Genomic DNA, 17,731 nt, shown 5'->3' with positions numbered 1-17,731 from the left:
GCACGGGTTCTAGGCACGCGGGCTTCAGTAGTTGTGGCTCGAGGGCTCTAGAGCGCAGGCTCAGTAGTTTTGGCGCACGGGCTTAGTTGCTCCGTGGCATGTGGGATCTTCCTGGACCAGGGCTCGAACCCGTGTCCCCTGCAGTGGCAGGTGGATTCTTAACCACTGCGCCACCAGGGAAGTCCCAGTGATATATTCTTAAAAAATACAAAATCCACGCACCCATCCATACACGCATGCAAGCATGCACACACACGTATATGTTTAAAGGAAGAAAGGAGTAATATGTCCTAGATCAGATACTTTGGAGAATTCTTTGTTTGGGTATGAAGGGTCAAAACTGTGTGTTTGCTTAATAAGGCATAAATTTTTGGTAACGTGTTAAAAACTCTTCTTTTTTCCTTCCAATCTGTGGTACTGATAGCTGTCGACTTGCTGGAGAAGATGCTTGTATTGGACTCAGATAAGAGAATTACAGCAGCCCAAGCCCTTGCACATGCCTACTTTGCCCAGTACCATGATCCTGATGATGAACCAGTGGCTGATCCTTACGATCAGTCTTTCGAAAGCAGGGACCTCCTTATAGATGAATGGAAAAGTAAGTCATAGCAGGATGAACATCTAGCTTGAGAACTTAGATTTAAAAATCTTTCCTAGGTGAACCACTAACCAAAAGCTGTGTGGGGGGGTGGTGGAATTTTTTCTGGTTACATCCAACTCGTTAAAACTTGTAATGAGGGTCTCTAATGCAGAATGAGTATGTTCCTCTGATGGAAACTGTCTGTTGTAGATGACGACACTCTGGACCTTTGAGATGCTTCTGTCTGGTCTGATTTTGTGCACAGCCCCTCACGTCTGCATAGAGCTTTGAGGTTCTCAGAATTTCTGCATTTATACCATCTCTCTGAGCTAAGTAGGGAATAGGGAATTTTTACAATGGATAGAATTGGGGCGAAGAGAGTTTATATTGTATCTCTTACCTTAGTCATAGTTAGGGATGCAGCCAGAAATGGAACCCAGGTCTCCCATGCCCAATCTCATATTCTCTCCATAAAACACAAATTCAGAACTCGAGTTAAATCCCAAAAGCCAGGATTATCTGTTGCTGTAGCGTGTGGGATTGCTTTACTACTCTTGAGCATCTTCTCCAGAGCTTTAAAGAGGAGGCACTAGATGATGAAAGAAACAAGAAAAATGGTTCTTTTATATGTATCCTTGAACTTCTGTGTAATCACACGTTCCATTAGGATATTACAGACAAGCAATGAGGCAATTATTTGAAGTAGCCCATCGAACCAGCGGCCTGAACAGGGAGGAAGGATCTTGAGCTTAGAAGTTAGGGTGCTTGCCAGCAAAGTGAAAAGTCTAAACTCTCACATCGTACTTTTCCTTCCCAATTTCTAGGCCTGACCTACGATGAAGTCATCAGCTTTGTGCCACCACCCCTTGACCAAGAAGAGATGGAGTCTTGAGTATCTGGTTTCTGTTCCGTTGATCCCACTTCACTGTGAGGGGAAGGCCTTTTCATGGGAACTCTCCAAATATCATTCAAGTGCCTCTTGTTGCAAAGATTTCCTCCATGGTGGAAGGGGTGTGTGTGTGTGTTGTGTGTGTCTGACTTTGTGGAGGGTAAGAGATGATGAGCAAACTATCACAGTGACTTTACGTGGAGTGACAGATGCTCTGTGGCAGCCTCTGCTTGCTCTTGTTCGTGAGAGTCAGCTAGGCGGGCAAGAGCTGCCATCTTGTAGGGTTTGTTAAATGCAAAGTGAAAAATATTAAACATCCCAGACCCCAGTCATGCTTTTGGCATTTTGACCTCTCCTGTGGCCCCACCTTGACGGTGGAGGTTAGACTTGACCGCATCCCACAGTGGCATAGAGAGAAGGCTCACACCTTCTGGCTGCTTCACACCTGGAGCTGTCCCTCAGTGATGCATCAGCCAGAAAGGACCAACTGGCTTCTGTGCACTAGTCTGTGATTAACTTGCTTAGTGTGATTCTCAGAACTCAACAGCTGTACCTGAAACTATAAATATGTCTGTGCCTTAAAAGGAGAGAAGAAAGTGTAGTTGGTTAGGAGAGTGCAGCGGATGAAGTTCTGAGCCAGGCAAGTAGTCACGTTGTTGGACCGCCACTTGTGAATCCGAAGTGGCCAGGGAGCCTTCAGAGGCACCACGTGTGAGCGTGCGTATATGTGCTTCTCTCTCTTCCTCCCTCACGCCCACACCCCCACCCGGGTGTCTTTGCCATTTCTCTGCATACCCACCACCTTCAGTGCAGAGGTTTCTTAAGTACTGGCCCCAGTAGTCAGAAGCTGGTTCTTGCTCTCAGTGTACTTCCTGCGTGCTCTTTATTCCTAGCAGAGTGATGATGTGTTTTGCACGTCTTGCTATTTGAGCATGCACGGTTGCTCGTCCTGTTCTCTTCGGGAGGCCCTGGTGCCAGGCAGGTTTGCCAGTGAAGACCTTGTGGGTAGTTCAGAATCCACGTCACCTCAGCTGATGCTATGGGCAAGTGATGTCATCCTCTCTTCAGCCCCCAGTGCTATTTTGTGTTGAACACAAGTGATACTCCAGGTGCTTTTGATGTGAAAACTATGAAGAAATGGAACAGATGGATGTATAGCATTTCCATTCTTGCCATCTGGTTTTCAACAGACTATTTTTGGGGAGCCGTCAACCAGGAAAGATCAGGGCTTGTCCCAGGAATATCTCAGACTTTGGAGAACAAGTCATTCTCTTCACTCCCAATAACCAATGCTAAGAAATGCTGAAAATCAAAGTGAAAAATAAAAGCTCATGAGGCCAGAAACTCCTTTTGCTATCTTTGTCTAAATATGGTTATTTTTTAAAAAGAAAAGTAATGAGGTGTCTTTTCCACCCTTCTTTGGAAAAGGGTCTTCTTGGCAGCTTAACATTGACTTCTTGGTCTTGGTTTGTGGAGAAATAAATTTTGTTTCAGAATTTTCTATATTGTAGGAATCCATTGAGAATATGATTCCTTTTGATGGGGAGAAAGGGCAAATTATTTTAATATTTTGTATTTTCAACTTTATAAAGATGAAATATCCTCAGGGGTGGAGAAGAGTTGTTTTCATAATTTTCTGAATTTCAGGCATCTTGTGCTACATAAGGGCCCATATATTTAAACCTTTTGTGAAAGAAGAAAGCGTAGAGCCACTTCCAGTGTTGGCTGTGTGACAGAATCTTGTATTGGGGCCAAGGTGTTTCCATTTCTCTGTCACAGTGCAGTGATACCTGCACTCCAGAGGGACAGGGTAGGACCCCCAAGTGAACTGGAGCGAGAAGGAAGGAGGCAGCTGATGGTGATCACACCTCACCCGGGAGTCACCCGGAATTCGCCCCCTCTTTAAAGGAAAATGAACGCAGAGGCCTCATCTCCTTTATATGCAGTTCAAATCCTCGTGATCCACAGCAGGATGAATTTTATCAGCCATGTTTTGTTGTAAATGCTAGTGTGATTTCCTACAGAAATACTGCTCTGAATATTTTTTTCATAAAGGTCTTTGCACATGAGACCGTATACGTGTTAAGAGGCTGAATGCGCCAGGAGCCTGGACTCAGCTGGAGCCTGCCTGCGGAAGAGCTCCTTGGTTTCTGAGCATAATGCTCCCATCTCCTGATTTCTCTGAACAGAAAACGAAAGAGAGAATGAGGGAAAATTCTATTTTATTTGTACTCATGAACTTGGCTGTATTCAGTTATGCCATATAGGATGTCATACAATACCACTGGTTAAAATAAAGCCTATTTTTCAAATTTAGTGAGTTTCTCAAATTTATTATATTTTTCTCTTGTTTTTATTTAATACACAATATAGCATTATATCAATTGTCTTTCAGCTGTGGCCTGGCATATGTTTCTGACAGATCTTAATATTACTCCTAAAATGTAGAAAACATTTATAGAGCTCCTTGCTTGTACATTTTATGGTTAAGCAGGTCAGAGTCTTTGATGTGGATGGCCAAAGCAAAGAGCAAATAAACAAGGTATAACACTACAGGCTACACTTGGGTGTCAGAGTGTCCTAGGACAGGGGTCAGCACACTATGGCCCAGGGACCAAATCCAGTCTACCACCTGTTTGTGTAGCCCACTAAAAGTGGTTTTTACCTTTTTAAATGCTTGAAGTCAAAAGAAGAACAGTATTTTTGTAGCATGTGAAAAATAATGTAAAACTCAAATTTCAGTGCCCATAAATAAAAGTTGTATCAGAACACAACCACACGTTGTTTATGTATTGTCTGTGACTGCTTTTGTGCTACAACAGAGTTGAATAGTTACGACAGAGACCATATGGCCTACAAAGTCTAAACTATTTACTCTCTGACCCTTTACAGAAAAAGTTTGCCGACCCCTGGCCTAGGATTTCAGATTCCTCATCTGAAACATGAAGTTTGTTTAAATATGCTTGAGTTCTTTTCAGCTTTGACTTTCCAAGACTATCTGTAGAAAGTTATGCTTTTATTTTAAAATTGTAGGGAGAAGGTTGTATGTGTACATTGTTCATAGACTTTTGAGTAAATGTATTTGATGACTCTTGTCATATGGCCCTTGACAACAATATTCTTCAAAACTACTGGATTGCATCACCAGATTAAAGCGTCACGAGGTCTCACAGCTGTTCTCAGGGCCTGTGTTGGTGTGCTTCCTTCCTCAGTGGCCCTGGAATGCTGACTGACAGGGGTCCCAGGGTGGGTTGTGAGGCCCAGCCTGTGAGGATGTTGAGAGTGTGCAGCTGGGGGTTTTGTCCTGTGCTGTCTGGTCCCTGGCTGGCAGCTGGGAATGATGGCAGGGATAGAAGGCAAACCAAGCACAGGCTCTTGTCTTCGTTCTGTCCTCAGTGACTTCTTAAGGGGGTAAGAGAAAAGAGACCCAGTTGTGACATGTGATACATCAGCCCCTGTAAGGATCAGACAATGGTAGGAAATATTTTGCCTTCCCATACCAGAATCAGCACTGTGACACAACCTTCCTCCCAGGCTGCTGAGAGCAAAGGGCTTGTTTAGCTCAGGGAGGGGGTTGACACCAGAAAAAGCTCACCTAAAAGTGAATCCACTTAAAACGGGGACCAGAATTTCATTGTATATGGTGGGGATTCGGGGAGAGAGGAAGTCTGATGGGGACTTTCATCATGAAAACCGAATGAAATTATAAAAGCTTGTAATTTTAAAAATATTCTTATAACAAAGAATCAAATGTTTGTTTTTCGAGTGAAACCATGTTTAGTATCCTACAATATTCTTTCCATCTGATTTTTACAGCATAATCAGAGAGGGAATGTTTTCAAAAATATTTGAGATCTGGGACTTCCCTGGCGGTCCAGTGGTTAAAAGTCTGAGCTCCCACTGTAGGGGGCACAGGTTCCATCACTGGTCGGGGAGCTAAGATCCCACATGCCACTCGGTGGCAAAAAAAATAAATAAAAACAGATCTTCCTGTTTTCCTATGGACCTCAATCTCTTGATATTTACATTGTTCTTTTTTATAAGTGATCACCTTGGTGATCACCTTATCACCTCTCCCTTTATTGTCATCCTCTGAGTCTGCCAGGTCCACATTTTTCAGTGGCTTTGCTTGAGATTTGAGCAGTTTTCTAGCATTATTTGTCAAGTTCATCAAATCCACTCTTTTGTAAGATTTGCAATAATTTCAGTTAATCTGCATTATATTTGTGTCATTTGTCATATTGCTTACAATATAATCAATTAGAGACTAAGGAGACTAGAATGGGTAGGATAGGCACTTGGTGCCTTATCTTGTGCAGCACACACTGGGCCTCGCCCAGGTTCCAGCCCCCCTCCCCTGCTTCCTTATCATCTGGTATAGAAACGCACCTCCACCCTCCGGAGAGAAGCGGGCCAACAAAGGGCTACAGCAGCTACCTTCTTCCCTCCCTCAGCCTCTCTTCAGCTCCTCTCTCCATAGCTTCACGTCACTTCCTCTCCCTCTCTGTGGCACTGCTCTAAATGCACACTGCTTTCTCTGTCTCCTGGTCTTTGTGCGTGATATTCCCTCTGCCTTCTCCTGCCTCACTCCTCTGGGCCAACTTTCCCTATCACTCCCTCTAAATCTTCCCTGAGCATCCCCAAGCTTGGATTAGGTGTGGCTTCTGTGTGCTTTTATTTTTGGTACTCATCTGCATTAATCAGTGGTGGCACTTGTCACATTGCTTTGTCATTGCCTGGTGTCTGTATCACTTGCTCAAGAGAAAAAAACATGAAGCTTAAGGACACAGACTCTGGAACCAGTCTGCCTGAGTTCAAATCCCAGCCTCTCTATCGCCTAGTGGTATAATCTTGGGCAAATTATTTTTCTCTCTGAACTTACCTCACAGGTTGACAATCCTCATTGTGAGGATTAAATGAGTCAAGATATGTAAAGCCCTTGGCATACAGTAAGTGCTCAATAAATGTTAGCTCAGGGCTGTATGTCCTTGAGGGCACAAACTCTCCTGTGCACTACAGTGTCCCCATCACCTAGCATGGTACCTGACACACAGTAGGCATCTCATCTTTATTGACTGAGTCAGTGAATAACTATCATCTTTTAATCACTTGCAAATCATCTTGTCCTGTTTCCTGTTTTTACAATCGACAGTCTGCAATAGCAAAGACCATCTAAAGAAAGAAACCAAATATGTAAAGATTATCTGCCCTAAGAAACCTTGCTGTGTGCAAGTTCCCAGTTTAAGAAGAGACAAGTGTTAGAATTAGTTTCTGATTCTCTTGGCTCCATCTTGCCGTGTAATTCAAGTTAGATGCACAGCAATTTAATGAATTGGAACAAGAATCAAAAGATTATTGAAGATGGCTAAGGGCCATGATCTAGATAATTTGTTTCCCCATCCATCTGCCACTTTAAAGTGGAAATATCAGGGAAAAAGAAGGGGAATTGGAAGTCATTAGGGTAACTTGCACCCTCATTCAGCCATTCCACAAAGAGCTATTGGGTAACTTTGATGTGTCAGGCACTGAGAACATGGGGAAAAAAATAAAGGTTAGACTCCTGCCCTCCTGGAGCTGATGTTCCAATGGGGAATGACTGTACCATTTCCCTGGCACCATAGAACAGAACCTCTGGGCGTCTTTTGCTGGTGGCCATTTCTGGGCCAGATGCACCTTTGATTTCACCTCCATGGCACTCAGCAGACAGGGAGTGGGATTTTCTTGCAGAGTCCTGGGCCTGTGTGTCCTCCTGGGTGTTACCTTGACCTCATCAGCTGGCTCCGCTTGCAGGGCAGCCGACGCAGCCGTCTGTTGCCGGTCATGAGGTGTAACGTCATCGTCTGTGCCAGTGCATGAAGGCCCGTTTCAGCCCCACCATTGCTCAGGCGTGACCCAACTCGAACCCACAGCTCTGCCTGGTGACAGAGGCATTGCCTATGTGATAATAGCTGCTGACAAAGTGCTTGTGGTAGGGAGTATCCCCATCTGGAAGCTGTTCTCTCCCCTGACAAGTCCCACCCTGCTCCACACCCCACCCAGCCTCTCCCCAGCCTCCATGGGAGTCAGGTAGCCACTCCACGTGTTTCTGTAACTTGCACCAAGCTGACTAGTGTCAAAGCACCTACCATGTACTTTTTCTAACTACATATTATTATTCTTTCACGACACATGTAAAACATGTTTATTGCTGAAAATTTTTGAATGTAGCTAGGTAACATCTATTACCCCACTACCTGGAAATAATAGCTGTTGGCAGGTTGGTGTAACTCCTAAAAAATTTCCTAAATCTGTAAAAATATATAACTTTTATAAACACAGATGCATATAATTCAGTCATCTGCGTCAATAAATGGTATTGAAACAACTGGACACCTCCTTTCCTCCCTTTAGCTATAGTCACTTCCAGGCAAATCAAAGATTTAAATGGAGAAAGGCGTTTGAAGCATGTCACAAAGCCCAGAAGCCACAAGGGAAAGGCTAGTGATTTTGACTACATAAAAATTGTAAAACTTTCATACACTGGAAGCAGTTTGGCAGGATTTAGTAAAAGTGGAAGCTACACATCCCTATGACCCTGTGTTCTACTTCTAGGTAATTATTCTAGAAAAACTTTCCCATATGGGCTCAAGGAAATGAGTATGGGGACTTTTCACTCAGCATTATCTGTAATAGCAGAGAAAAAAAAAAAAAAGCCTGGCACAAACTTCAAAGTCCATCAATAGGAGAATAGGAAAGGGAATTCCCTAGTGGTCCAGTGGTTTGGACTCTGTGCTTCCACTGCAGGGGGCATGGGTTCGATTTCTGGTTGGGGAACCAAGATCCTGCAAGCCCCACGACACGGCCAAAAAACAGAATAGAAAAATAAATTGTAGTGCATTCTTGTGACGAAATAGTACACAGCAGTGAGAACAAATGAACTAGCATGACTTTGCCTTCTGCCCTCCCTTGCTACCCGACCCCACCCCAGATTTCGTCTGTGTCCCAGGGACAACTGGCAATGTCTGGAGACATTTCTGTTTGTCACAGCTGGGGAGTGGAGGGTGAGCTACTGGCATCTAGTGGGCAGAGGCCAGGGATGCTGCTCTGATGCACAGGACAGCCCCTCACCCCCGCCACACAAAGAATTATTGGGCCCCAAATGTAAATGTCACTGGTGCCAAGGCTGAGAAGTCTAAGCTAGATTAAATCAACATGGGTGGATCTCGCCAACAATCTTGAGTGAAAAAGGAAATTGCAGAATTATCTAGCTTGATATTTTTATAGATACATGCATATATAGCACAAGTAAAAAGCACATATGGGAATAATATGCACCAACTTTCCAAATCTGGAACAATCCATCCAGGCATTTTTTTCTCTTTATTCTTTTCTCACGATGCTGGAAATGTCTATTTATTGATATAGAAGATAAACAATACAGTGATAGTGTGTGCCCCCTTGCCTGCTTTATGTAGACTAAATCCGTCCATAATGGAATTATCAGGAGAAATGAGGTGCACATTTTCACCATTTTGATAGCAAATTGCCAACCAGTTCTAACAGCTGGTACCAATTTACGCTCCTACCTGCAGGTGACAGTGTGTTGTCATTTCCTTGTTTGCTCTGCCTCCCTCACTAGGGTATGAGCTTCCTGAGGACAGGGTACATGACATCCATCCACGTCTCCTCCATGTCTTGATAGGTGCTCAGCAAAATTTGGTGGAATGGATTAAGGCTTTACAACACATTGCTGAGTATGTACAGAGGACAGAGAAAACTAAGACACTCATGCCCTCAAGAAACTTACAGTTTAGTTTTATTTGAAAGTTAACTGACAGTTCAAGTCTAGGCCTGCTGAGCCATGATCCTACAGGAGTCAGAGGAGGGAGAGCGCCCGTGGGCAGGAGCAGCCTGGCAAAGCCAGCCCCAGGAAGTGCTACAGAGCCAGGTCTTGAGGCATGAGGGTCCGCCCCATCTTTGGCAAAGCAGAGAAATGGCATTCCAGGCGGGCAACAGCTCAAGCAAAGGTGTGGTGACAGAGGTGAGTAAGGCATGTTTGTGAGATGGTTAGAATAGAGGTCGTTTGTGCACAGATGCCGTGGAGGATCTGATTAGCAAGGCAGGGCCCAGATGGGGGCAATCCTTGTCCAACAGGCTAAGAAGTTTAAACTTTATCCCGGAGGCAACTGGGAGCTAACAGGGTGGGGAGTGACGAGGAGGCAATGCTGCTCTAACCAGGAAGATTAGTCACAGCTGGTTCACCTGTCACACCTGCTCAGCCTGGCTCTCAAGCTGCCCAACTGGTGCACCCTCTCCAGGTGACCAGAGCTGGAGCCCCAGCCCCCTGCATGTTAGGAAGGGCGGCCTCAGGGAAGTGTGAGGGAGGGGAGGCCTGACAGGGCCTGTGAGGCAGGGCCAGGAGGACCAGCTGGTGGTTTGTACCTGAGGAGTCCCTTCATCATCCCTGTTGCCACACCTTTGCTTGCGCTGACAGGGGTGCACTGGAGCTGCTCGTGGTGGTTCTTGGGGGCTGATTTTATGTACCTCTTCTCAATTCTGTGTTCACTGATGTCAGGTTGGTAGCGTGAACTTGGCCATGGTGGGGGTACTTATACCACAGAGATCGACAAACACTAGGCATCCCCCAGCGCTGGTTGTCCCACATACCACTGGCTGTTTCCTGCTGGAAGTCACGGGGATTCAGTTATTAGATTTGAAGAACGGCAGGAAAGGAGATTTTTTTTTTTTTTAGCCACACTGCACAGCAGGTGGGATCTTAGTTCCCCGACCAGGGATCGAACCTGTGCCCCCTGCAGTGGAAGCGTGGAGTCCTAACCACTGGACTGCCAGGGAACTCCCGGGAGATTCTTGTTTAGGGAAGCCAAATGGAGCCTTTAGGAAAATGAGTGTCTGCCAAATAATGGAGGCACCATCAGGAGAATAAATTCAGATTCCAAACAGGTAAAGGCTGGCCCTTCACAGGCACCATCCAGTGCAACTGAGCATAGTGGTTACCAGCACTGACTGCAGCGAGACTCCTGGGCTTGAATCCTGGCTCTGCTATTTATTTACTAGCTGTGTGACCTTGAGCAAGTCACTTCACCTCTCTGTGCCTCATGGTTGTCATATGTAAAATGAAGGGTATTATTAACCCATTTCATAGGGTTCTTGAGAGAAATGAGTTACATGTACATAAGCTCTTTGAACGATTTTTGGCAAGTAATTAGTGCTCTGTCAATATTTGTTAGATACATAAAATAGAAAACTAAGTATTCAGAGAGGCAGTGTGACTTACTTAAGGTCACACAGCAAGTTAGAGGCAGAGTTGGAATCATCCCTACTAGTCTTGTCTGGACTTCTTTGACCCTGACAAGTGTTGTGGGGATGACCCATGTGTCCCAGCGTTGGATGTTTACATAGAAAGGCTGGAGCAGGCAGACCCAGTGGCCTCTGCCCTGGAAGAGCAGGCTGTTGAGGTGTCCTCCGGGTACACAGCCTCCTCTTCCTGGGGCAGGTCACACAGGAGCCCAGGCAGCACAGCGACCCTATTACCGAAGTTTGTTCGTAAGGTCTTTCAAGCCAGGACTGCCTCCCAGGCATAAAGGTGAGTTTGGCCAACCTATCAGTTGCAAACAAATAAGACAGAGATGTATGGTAATAACAGCAGCTCCTGTTTATAAAGCCCCTACTACGTACCTGCCATTCAGTCAGTCAATGTATGCCAGGCATAGCTCTAGGAACTTGGGATTCAGCAACAAACAAAATAGACAAAACGCCTACCCTCGGAGGCCTGACACATAGCAGGGTATATATAAAATAAATAAAGGCTTGAAGGAAACTGAGGCCGGGAAAGGCAGGTGGGGCATGGCTTGTGATGGGTCAGGGAGGACTCTCAGAGGAGGGACATATGGCAGTCCTGAAGGACGGAAGGGAGCACCACGCACAAGGCCTGCAACCTTGCAATCCACAGTCTCATTAAATCCTCCTGCCAGGTGGGTGTCACTCTCCTGTTGTACTGATGAGGAAGCTCAGAGACATGCACTCACCTGCTCAAGGTCACACAGCTCTATGTGTTGGCATGAGATTCAAACCCAGCTCTGCTTCCCAGTCCTCGGCTACTCTCCACTGGCTCAGGAGAGTACGAGCCCACCCAAGAACGTGGATGTCACAAAGCCTGGGGGTGCGTGGTGGGGAGCAGCTGGGGTCATCGGGTTGGCAGGGTATGTACAGGGGTCCTGGGGTGAGCAGGTCTGCGGTTCACTCGGGAACACCTCTTTGAAGAGGTGAGTTTAGAGCCCAACTTTAAAGACCAGGAAGGAAGGGCAATTCCAAAGGGTGGAGGGTCTGTCTTATCTAGAACCTCAGTGGGAGCAGTGAGGGCCGTAGACAGGGAGAGGCCTGCTTTGGAATCAGGTTTGGTGCAAATTCTTGGGGAGAAAAGAGGTCCCCAAGTTCGGGTTGTGCACCCTGGTTTTTAATCAAGAGCTTTTTACCACCACACAGAGGTCCAGCCTTGCACACACAGCATAACATGCATGGGCCTTGCCTCAGGAAACAAGGAGAGAACAGTGAAAGCCAAATTTCCAGGACAGAAGGTGCCCAACTGACAGAGGCCGCACCCCAGACGCCTCACAGTAGACGGATGCCAAGCACCTTCCCCTACTGCTGCTCCCTCAGGTCCACCGTTTGGGTCCTCAAACCACATCCCCTCACTGCCTCTTGTACCCACAAGAGACACAGAAATCTTTGGTTCATTCCTTCACTAAGTCTTTACTGAGCACCTACTGTGGGCCAGCATGGTGCTGGGGGCTCAGCAGTGACCAAGACACTGTCCTTGCCCTCATGGAGCCATCTTTCCATTTGTGGAGACGGACACCTCACAGAGGACAATGCAGATTAATTAAAAGTGTGGTGAATGCTACAAAGGACAATGCAGAGATCAGAGGGAGCGGAGGCCTCGACATTGCTGGAATATTCCACCAGACGGACCCCAGGCCACGTCTTCACAGGACTGGGTCAAGGACAGGAGGGTCCGTCCAGTAGGCTGGGTGAAGGGAGGTGGCTCTTTGGTGGAGGAGAGGGGGCGTGAAGGACAGCGTGGTGTAGGTGTGAAGAGGGGAGGTGTGCTTTCTGGGTCCCAAGAAGGCTGTGCGGGGAGCTGCCCCTCTAGCAGAGCTGTCCCTACCCCCATCCTCCACCAGGGGGTGCTAGTGCTGAGGCAGGGAGAGAGGACCGGGTCAAGGCAAGGGGTGGGGAGGCTGAGAGAACAGCTCTGCAGTGGAGGGGCGCCTGTGAGCAGGGCATGTCTGATGTTCCGTTCTTGGGATGGATGTTCTGTTCTGGCCCTGAGTTCCCTAGAAGGGGAAGAGGTACTGCGGGAAGATGGCCCAGTAAGCCAGCGGCCAGTAAGCTGGCCCCAGGTGTGCTGAGCTGGAGGACTTACCAGAGACTTTTGGAGTGGGGAGAGGGTGTGGCACAGGAGGAATGAGGCTGGAGGGCAGGTCTGATGTGGGAACAGAGTGGAAACGTTTGGAAGGCAGGCACCTGCTCCTCCCCCAGAGATCTGCCGGGCTCACTCCCTTGCTCATTCAGGTGCTGCTCCAATGTCACCTCCTCATACAGACCTTCTCTGCCTCTCCCACTCCTCCCACATCTAAAAACGGTACTCACAGTCCTTCTTTATTTCCTTACTTGGCAGTATTTTCTTCACAGCACTTAACTGTTACCTGGTATTACATTTGACTGAGCCATATAAAATTGTCAAATATCAGCAATGTCATATGGTTCAACCCAATACTGTATATTTGTTCACTGGTCTTTCATCTGCCTCCCCCACCAGAATGTCAGGTCCACCCGGTAGGGATTATTATCTGTTGCATTTCTTTTTTTTTTTTTTTTTTTTTGGCCACGCTGTGTGGCACGTGGAATCTTATTTCCCCGCCCAGGGATCGAACCTGGGCCCCCTTCAATGGAAGCGCAGAGCCCTAACCACTGGACTGCCAGGGAAGTCCTATCTGTTGCATTTCTGCTACATCCTCAGCATCTAGATCAGTCCCTGGCACACAGTAAATGTTGAATGAATGGGTGTATGAATCCTTGGGCTGGGTATTTGGCAAAAAAACTTGATAAAGGAGTTGGACGTGAGTTGGAGCTAACTAGGGAGGTGCTTCTGCAGCTGGGACTGAACAGCAAAAGGGCAGAGCAGCCGGGTACCTGGGCCAGGGAGGCAAAGCTGGACAGCACTGGGGAAGGAGCATCTGGCGAGCACCTACTATGTGCCAGGCACTGAATTAGACACTTCTGTTGTCTCTTTTAGTCCTCATGACGGCCCCATGAGGTGGGTATTGTTACTTACTCCCATTATACAGATGAGGAAACCAAGGTTTAGCGAGGCTAACTAATTTGTCTGAGGCTCACTAACTAACTTAACAAGCCACAGAGCAGCCCCCACATGCAGGGGGCCTTCCCTCTGCATCTCCCTACCTCCTTGCAATTTTGATTGTTTTGTGGAGTTTCAAAAGCCCCTAAGGAGCATGGGACCCTCTCAGATTTGGGGCCAGAGCTCTCAGGCTCCCTTGCTGTTTCATGCTTGCGAGACCCCAGGCAGGTCATGATTTCTCTTTTTGTAGAGGCTTCATGGCCAATCATGGTGAGAATTTGAGTAGCTGGCCCTGCTGTTTGGGACCACGAGGACTGTAGTGTCGGAGGAGCTGCCATATTTCTGAGTCAAGATGCAGCCTGGGAGGCCAGGATGGACACCCAACCTCATAATCATGTGGGGCTTTTGTCTCAGTTTCTAAGAAGTCAGTCTGCAAGCCCAAAACCATGTCCCTGCCCTCCAGAGGCTCACAGGCTCGCTAGGAAGACAGCACTACAAGAACAGGCACTTCTCAGGCACTTGCTGGGCGCCAGGCGGCCTGGCTGGTGGTTAAGCGTATAGACTCTGGAGCAGGACACCAGGTTTGAAGACCACGTCCACCACCTTCTTGGTCATGCGTGACTTTGGGCAAATAACTTAACGCCTCTGGGCCTCAGTTTCTCCATCTGTACTAGGGAAATAATGGTATCCTGACACCTGGGAGCTGCCCAGTCCCATGAGCCAGGCCCTGGCATTGCTCGGAGCTGGCCTAGCACAGCTCATCTTGATGTGCTCCTGTTGCGTGCAGACAAGGCCATCTGTGACCACAGCAGATCAAGACAAAAGCAAGACACTCTGTAATCATGTCTGAACACAGAGAAAACACGAGTATTGTCCAAACCACAAACATGACCAAACACTCCCATCTAGCTACCCTAAGTGAAGGCTGCTGCTTTACCAGTTATGGCTCTCTCCTCATCCTAGTTGGCCGTCCTTCCAGATAAGATTTCTTAAGACACCTAATCATAGAATCACCTCCACTTCCTGATGGCACCTCATCTGGAACAAAGTCCAGCTTCCTTATACCCTCTACCAAATTGCCTAACGCAAGCCCAAACCTTCCAGTAAGTCCTTTCCAACACCCTCTTACTGAGACACACACACCCCCGCCCCCGGTTCCCACGTGCTTGTTCTCCCCTCAATGCAGTGAGTGACAAACCCAGCTTGTTCACCCACAGGTGTGTTTCTGGGGATCTTTGGCTGGAGGCATTGACAGTCCCTACCTCATTGGGTTGTTGTTTTACTGCACTTGGAATAAAGCATTCCCAGGACCCTTTAAATATACTTATCATGTTTTAATATCATTTTCATTTTACAAGGAGGACACTGAAACTCAGAGAGGGGAAGGAACTTTGCCGAGGGTCACATAGCTGGTAGTGCAGAGGCAGGATGGAAATGCAGGTCTCCATTCCAAAGTTGGTTTCCTCACCCCCTGCCTCGACATTGACAGGGCAAACACCGACCACACTGGGCCAGTGTCTGGGAGGAGGAGAGCAGAGGGGCCTCGGAGCTCAAAGAGAAGAGAGCCCCGGGACTGTGGGAGGGGACACCCAGAAGGTCCTCAGTGACCCCTCCTCTTCCTCTCCCATCCGTGACTTCCCAGACAGGATCGCCCAAAGCCATCTCTCCAAGGCTGCCTGGCTGCTGAGTAAACACAGGTCCAGCGGAGGCCCGAGGTGGGGGTCAGCGTCAGCAGAGTCTGAGGCCTGAGTCACTTCCTGACCATTGCTTACGAGGCATTCAGAGCCACAACCTGAGTGGCCAGCTCGTGCCCTTGCAGGATTGCACCCACTTGGGCAATGAGCACTTCCCTGGTATTCCTTACCTTTCTGGGCTCACCTCTGCCACACTTGGTTTTCGAGACACACAGCACAGAGGCTCAAGGCCCATCCCTACCCTGGAGAACTGGATCCTCAATCCAGAAGGAAACCTGAGTCTCCCGGACAACTCTCTCTTGCCTGTGTCCAGCCCTAGACTCTGCCTTCCAGGATCCTGCCCCAACTTCAGAATCACAGTGCCTTCCACTGGCGCCACCGACCCCCAAGACCCAAAACTCCTGCAGCCCTCCCAGGCTCATAGCCCCTCACCTTTTCCTCCTATAGTGTCTCAGGGCTGGAGTAGGGGGTGGGGCAGGGGAGAGGGTGGGGAGTACGTCAGATTTCTAGGGCAGGATGTATGAGGGAGACATGGTTTGATCAGTAGACATGTCCTTACGATGGGTGAGGCAGATGATTTGAAACACAGGCCATCTCCTTTAAGAAGCAATGCCTCTCAACCCAGAGACAATGCACAGCCTTGAACCAGATGGTCTTAGCTTCTTCAACTCAGCTCTGTCCTTTACCAGCTGTGTGACCTTGGGCGAGTTACTTAACCTTTCTGTACCTCAGGTTCCTCATCTCTAAAATGAGGATAATACTACAACTGACTCATAGGCCTCTTCCCGGGATTAAGGGAGGTGTGTGTGTAAAACACTCAGAATAATGACTGGTACGTGGCAAACACAAGGGTTCATTAAATAAACATTTTTTCACTTTTAATGGACTGACTCTTCCTTTCATTCTCCATATAGTTTACACATCCTACTGTGTGCCAGATATGCGTAAGACAGATTCCCTGTCTGCAATGCCTGTTGGGCATTTCTGTGGGATCCCTGCATCTCCCTCCCCCAAACCCCCAATGGTCTGGGCTGTGCCCGACACTGCAGGACTGCGTGGGAGGGGCTGTGGCATAGGGTTTGGGTTCAGAAGACTCTCTAGGGAGGACCCCCACCTTTCTGCAGGCCACGAGCAAGTTCCTTTCCTTCTTCTCTACTGTTGACAAAGTGAAGCAAGTGGTCCCCATCCCTTCCACAATCCCCTTCCCAGGCCAGGCATCTGGACCCCTTGTAGCCATTCTCCGCCCCGACCCTGTTCCTGGGAGTTCTCGGTTATTTAATTTGAGCACAGAATCTTATCCAGGGCGCACAAGCCACCAGACACAGGTGGCAGAAGGCCTTGGCTTGTCATTGCCCTCATGAGGCATTAGGAAACCAGCAAAAACTACATTCAAAACTGGAAATTTGAACCTAGACTGGATAGTTGTTATTACAGGATTACTGTTATTAATTTTAGGTGTAAAAATGATACTGTAGTTGTGTTTTTAAAATAATCCTTATCTTTTAGAGATACAAAAAATATTTATGGATGAAATGATATGATGCTTGGTTTTGCTTCAAAATGATGGGGGAGGAAGTATGTAGAGGAAACAGAATTGACTAGGAGTTGATGTAGTTGTTGAAGCTGTGGGATTGGGGCCATGCAGGGTCATTAGAAAGAACCTCCCTATCAAAGTGTGGTCCAGAGATCTTCGGAGCCTAGGAGCTAGTTAGAAATGCAGAATCTTGGCTCCACCCCAGATCTACTGAATCAGAATCTGTATTTAATAAAGTATAATTCCCAGGGGATTCGTGTGCACATTCAAATGTGAGAAGCACTGAGCTAGTCTGTCTACTTTTGTATATGTTTGAAACTTTCCATAATCAAAAGATGTGGGGTTTTGTTTTGCTTTGTTTTTTCCCAAAAATGTCTTCAGAATCTCCGGGGAGATCTTCCTACAGAGTCCCGCGCTGGAGGAATCTGGGAGGCTCTATCTTCCCGCCCTCCGCCATCCGTGGGAGCCCCTCGGGTCTATCGGGCCCCCAGCCCCACCCCAGCACACGACGGGAAGCACCCCTTCCCTGCAGGGCGGCTCACCTGCCGCTTCTAGCTGGTCTGTGGTCCGGGCGCCAAACTCCCGGGGCTGGCGGAAATCGGGCTCCCCAGCTTGCCGTCGGGCAGGCCTGGGCGTGGCTGCGGGGCGCACCTGGGCGAGCCGGCAGGTGGGACGC

At 47.7% G+C, this 17,731-nt stretch overlaps 1 protein-coding gene and 1 long non-coding RNA gene across 6 annotated transcripts in view; one reads left to right on the top strand and one right to left on the bottom strand.

The window, feature by feature from the left end:
- Positions 1-3,785, top strand: part of MAPK14 (mitogen-activated protein kinase 14) — a 69,784-nt gene extending 65,999 nt beyond the window's left edge. For all 5 annotated transcript variants that reach the window (XM_082412681.1, XM_082412680.1, XM_082412682.1 and 2 more), the window contains exons 11-12: positions 425-598; positions 1,405-3,785. In XM_082412681.1, coding sequence (XP_082268807.1) covers positions 425-598; positions 1,405-1,472 — 242 coding nt within the window. In that variant the 3' untranslated portion in view covers positions 1,473-3,785. The remainder of the gene's footprint in view (positions 1-424; positions 599-1,404) is intronic.
- Positions 3,786-4,371: 586 nt separating this feature from the next.
- On the bottom strand, positions 4,372-17,679 carry LOC309637697. The gene is made up of 3 exons (XR_014250762.1): positions 17,598-17,679; positions 7,072-7,384; positions 4,372-4,871 (listed from the first exon to the last, which is right to left on the bottom strand). It is a non-coding gene; the product is annotated as an uncharacterized lncRNA (long non-coding RNA).
- Positions 17,680-17,731: the final 52 nt, after the last annotated feature.

Source organism: Balaenoptera physalus, assembly GCF_965194825.1.
Source record: "Balaenoptera physalus genome assembly, chromosome: 11".
Lineage (NCBI taxonomy): Eukaryota > Metazoa > Chordata > Mammalia > Artiodactyla > Balaenopteridae > Balaenoptera > Balaenoptera physalus.
The sequence above is the reverse complement of the archived record's forward strand: the minus strand, read 5'-3'. Positions and strand labels throughout refer to the sequence as shown.